The sequence below is a fragment of the Drepanopeziza brunnea genome (genome assembly GCF_022702325.1).
Source record: "Drepanopeziza brunnea f. sp. 'multigermtubi' strain 214-2 chromosome Unknown ctg6, whole genome shotgun sequence".
Taxonomy (NCBI): Eukaryota; Fungi; Ascomycota; class Leotiomycetes; order Helotiales; family Drepanopezizaceae; genus Drepanopeziza; species Drepanopeziza brunnea.
In genome coordinates, this window is record NW_027094069.1 from 2,341,606 (window position 1) to 2,346,498 (window position 4,893).

Below are 4,893 nucleotides of genomic sequence, written 5' to 3' on the forward strand. Positions count from 1 at the left end.
TCACGTGCACCCATGTATCTGTACCCCAGATCATGGTGATGGACCAGTGACTGACTGACACTGACTGACACTAACTGGTCAATGTCGGCTGGTGGCGTGGAGCATTGGAAGGAAGTTGGACCATGGAAGTTGGAACAAGGAACTTATTTATAGGTCCGGGGGCTCCCACTTCTTGTGGGTGCGGCAGGATTTTGTGACTTTCACTCCTTCTCCCCCCTCTCCCCACTTCCCTTCCCCTTCTGGTATATATTCGATAACATCAGTTTCCGCATAACATAACCATAAGCAAAGAAGTTGAATCAACTCAAACTCGAACTCGAACTCGAAGTCGAAGTCGAAGTCGAACTCGAACTCGAACTCGAACTCGAACCTCAACTGCCTAGGAAACCATGTCCGAAAAGTTCTCTGGCTCGGCCGAGAACGTCGACAGCGCGACTTCTCACAACGAGAAGATCGGTGATGCCGACCCCGCGCATCATTTCAGACAGGACCATCACAATCTCGGGGCCGCATCTGCTGCGCTCAACATTGTCGAGAACCCGCTGAGGGTAAGGTTCCCGTCCCCAACTCCGTCCTTCTCGCTTGTAAATAAACAATCGCCACTCGTTGTTTACTAACTCGCTTGCTCTCACAGCGCACCTCCCCCGCAGAAACGGTTCGCGTTGCGCGCGAGTTCGCCGAGAAGAATGGCATGGCTGAACATGCGGCGCTCTTTGGACGGGCGGCCCTCGTTGCCCGTGATGGCGACAGGTTCGAGATGCAGAGCGAGCTGCTGGATGATGAGCGTGCTGCCTTGATCTACGAGAGGGACCACAAGTGGCACTCGTCCAAGATGATGTGGTATTCCATCATGCTGTGTGCTGTGGTAAGTCTTCATCGCCATGCCCTCTTCCTTCCAGATGGAGAGAAGAAAATGAAAAAAATATATATCCATTAAAATTCCGGTTGAGGAACTCGTGTCTGACCTGGTCTCTAGGGAGCTGCCACGCAAGGATGGGATCAGACAGGATCCAATGGTGCCAATCTCTCCTTCCCAGAGGAATTTGGCATTGCGGGCACAGGACGCGATGAATGGATCGTCGGTATCGTCAACGCCATCATCTTTCTGACTGCTGGTCTGATGTAAGCATCCTGACCCCCCCCTCCCCCCAACCCCCCCCGCCGTCATCTAACAAGCCGCCAGCGGAGCATTCATCGTCGATCCCCTCAACAAATACCTCGGTCGTCGAGGCGAGATCTTCCTCACGGCCATCTGCCTCACTGCTACTCCCATCGGTTCCGCCTTCACCCAGTCGTGGCAAGGGCTTTTCGCGGCTCGTTTTGTCATGGGTATTGGTATCGGGGCGAAAAACGCCACTGTGCCCATCTACTCGGCTGAGATGTCGCCCCATCGCATTCGTGGTGCGCTGGTCATGTTCTGGCAACTGTGGGTTGTAGCTGGTACGTCTCTATTCCTGTCGCAGTCCCCCTTTCTCTCAAGTCTGCAACATCGCGCTAAGCACAAAAGCAGGTATCTTCCTCGGCTTCGCAGCAAACGTGATCGTCAAAGATACGGGCAAGATCGCGTGGCGCCTCCAGCTCGGCTCGGCCTTCATCCCATCCTTTATCCTCATGGTCGGCATCTGGTTCTGCCCCGAATCACCCCGCTGGCTCATGAAGAGCGGCAAGCTTGCGAAAGGTTTCAGATCCATGTGTGCCCTGCGCGCGCACCCTATCATCGGCGCACGGGACTTCTACTACTCCTATGTCATCTTCCTCGAGGAGCAGAAGATTGCTGGAGACTCAACCTACTTTAGCCGCATGGCGGATTGTTTCCGGATTCCCAGGATCAGGAGAGCGAATTATGGCGCGAGCACTGTGATGATCGCGCAGCAGATGTGCGGCATCAACGGTCCGTTCTCCCTCTCGATCTTGTTTCGTGCACGTACTGATTTCGACCGGCAGTCATCTCTTTCTACTCTTCAACCATCTTCTCCGAGGCCGGGTACACCAACACGCAAGCCCTCTACGCCTCCCTCGGCTACGGTGCCATCCAGGTCGTCTTCACATTCCCCACGCTCTTCCTCATCGACACCAAGGGCCGCCGCAATCTCTGTCTGATCGTAAGTTCTCTCACGCCTGCCTCCGCCCCCTCCCCCTCCACTCCCCCAGCTCGCGAACTTGACTAAACCACGCAGACGTTCCCCTTCATGTTCCTCTTCCTCCTCGCCGCCGGCCTCGCGGAGCTGCAGCCCGCCGACGGGGCCAAGAAGGTCGGCCCGGTGATCCTCTTCATCTACCTCTTCACCATCGCCTACTCGATGGGCGAGGGCCCCGTCGCGTTCCAGTACTCGGCGGAGGTCTTCCCGACGATTCAGCGCGAGCAGGGCATGTCCTGGGCGGTGTGCATCAACAACACGTTCGCCGGCATCCTCTCGCTCACGTTCCCGCGCATGAAGACGGTCATGACGCCGACGGGCGCCTTCGGCTTCTACGCCGGCCTGAACCTCATCGCCTGGGCCCTGATCTTCTGCTTCGTGCGCGAGACCAAGCAGCTCACGCTCGAGGAGATCGACCAGGTCTTCAGCGTCCCGACCCGCGAGTTCCTCGCCTACGAGACCAAGGTCTGGCTGCCCTGGTGGTTCCGCCGGACGGTCCTCCGGCAGAACGTGCCGCGCCCGCCGCCGATTATCGAGAAGGCGGACCTGGTGCGCGAGGGGGATATTGTTGAGGCGTAGAGGGTGTAAGGGTGTAGGGGGCGTAGAGGGTGTAGGGGGCTGAGCCAGAGGAGGAGGAGGAGGAGGAGGAAGTAATTTTCTTTTTCATTTTCTTTTCTTTTCTCTCTCTCCCCCTTTTCCCTCTCTCTCCCTCTCGTTTCCCTCTCTTTTCCTCTCTCTCTCTCTCTCTCTCTCTCTCTCTCTTCCCCTCTAGCATAGAAACTCGAATAATACGACGTGACGAAGGAATAGGTAGATGGGTGAGCCTGCCGTCGCGGAAAGGCTGGCCCTGGAGCTTGGAGCTTGGGCGTCTATACATACATATATATACACATATATCTCTATGTCTATCTATCTATTTATCTATCTATGTGTCTGTGTTTGTTTGTGTGTGTCTCTATATATCTATATATCTACATATCTATAAAACTCATCAAACCGCATCTAAAAACACCCCCTTTTTCCTCCTCCTCTTCTTCCTCCCCTTTTTCCTCCTCCTCCTCCCCTTTTTCCTCCCCTTTTTCCTCCTCCTCCTCCTCCTCCTCCGTACTCACGTGTAGGGTAGGAGACTGATACTTGGTCTTCTTTTCGGGGTGTTTGGGTGAGTGTTGCTTTGCTTTGGATTGCTTTGCTTTGCTTTGCTTTGCTTTGCATGGCATAGCATGGCATGGGGAATAGAGGTTGGTTGGTTGGTTGGTTGGTTGGTTGGTTGGTTATTCGTTGCGGGTTTGTTTGCTTGTTTGTTGCTTGCTTACTTGTTTATTTATTTTCTTACTTATTTACTTATTTAGTTTCTTACTTACTTACTTGCTTGCTTGCTTGCTTGTTTGCTTGTTTGCTTGCTTACTTACTTATTTACTTATTTACTTATTTACTTATTTACTTATTTACTTATTTACTTATTTACTTATTTACTTATTTACTTATTTACTTATTTACTTACTTGTTTACTTATTTACTTACTTGTTTACTTATTTACTTGCTTACTTACTTACTTACTAACTCCCCCCCTCCCCCCCTCGCTCGCTCGCTTAGCATACACAGTAGACGAGTACCGGTACGGTACAAGCAGGTCATGCACGGCTGGGCATATGCAAGTGACGAGATAAGTATAGTATAGTACGGTATAAGATACGAGATGTGTTATGCAATGCAATGTAATACGATGCGATGCGATGCAATGCAATGCAATGTAAGGTTAAGTTAGGTATATATGTACTTATATATATATGTGTGTGTGTGTGTATATATACGTGTGTGTGTGTGCGTATATATGTATATATGTATATATGTATATATGTATATATGTATATACCTTAAAGGCAGGTAAGGGGTTATTTAAACCGTCAGCTGACAATCCGATAACGGTCTCTTGAAAAGACGATTCCAAGAGGTTGGCATAGCTAGTGGATCACCCTAGGCCAATACTTAAAATTGAATAGATTCTGAAAACAAATGATTTAAATTATTTAAATCGTAGCTAAAATAAAACTATTTTAATCGATTGAATCGTTTTTTATAAGAGCTCGTCTTTTCGTAAAAAGATTATTACTAAAATAAAACGATTTTAATCGATTAAATAATCGTTTATAAAAGTCGGTCTTTTTATAAAAAGACCGTTTTAAGACCGTCTTGTGGCCGTCCCAAGGCCGTCCCAAGGCCGTCCCCGAACTTGAAACCGTCCCGAAAAACGTTGATTAATAAGCAAATAATTTTTTTTTCTTTTCAATTACTTAGCAGTCTACCCTCTGCTAGGTATACCACCCCTTTATCACTACTCCTCCCCCCCCCCCTCCCTCAAGTGCTTTTAGGGCGCATCTACGCGGGTGAACTTTTATTGAATCGATCGATTCCGATTATTAAAAATTCAAAGCGTTGATATATAAACCGTAGCAGCGATACCGAGAAATATCTTGGCATCGAATTTATTAAATTATTACTAAAACGATTCCATTTAGGAAATGGTTTTTGTTTACAACTATATTTTATTTGAAATAGTTATCGAACTATTTCAATTTTTTAAAACGAGCTTATTAGTAAGCTTGTTTTAAAAATAAAGACGAGGACGGCCATGGGACGGCCGTAGGACGGTCCTAAGCTCGGGGACGATTAAAAAGGTGAACTATTCTTGATTTGTAACTAGTACTGATTTTAAACGGTCCAATAATCGTTTTTTAAAAAAGAAGGTCAGAGGACC

At 48.8% G+C, this 4,893-nt stretch overlaps 1 protein-coding gene across 1 annotated transcript; it reads left to right on the forward strand.

Annotated features, from left to right (window-relative positions):
* Nucleotides 1-389: 389 nt before the first annotated feature.
* Nucleotides 390-2,717, forward strand: L3040_004490 (uncharacterized protein; the record flags this gene model as incomplete). Its single annotated transcript, XM_007291548.2, has 7 exons — nucleotides 390-548; nucleotides 635-865; nucleotides 977-1,122; nucleotides 1,184-1,440; nucleotides 1,511-1,891; nucleotides 1,945-2,102; nucleotides 2,178-2,717. 7 exons carry the CDS (start codon nucleotides 390-392, stop codon nucleotides 2,715-2,717), a joined length of 1,872 nt encoding a protein of 623 aa, XP_007291610.2.
* Nucleotides 2,718-4,893: the final 2,176 nt, after the last annotated feature.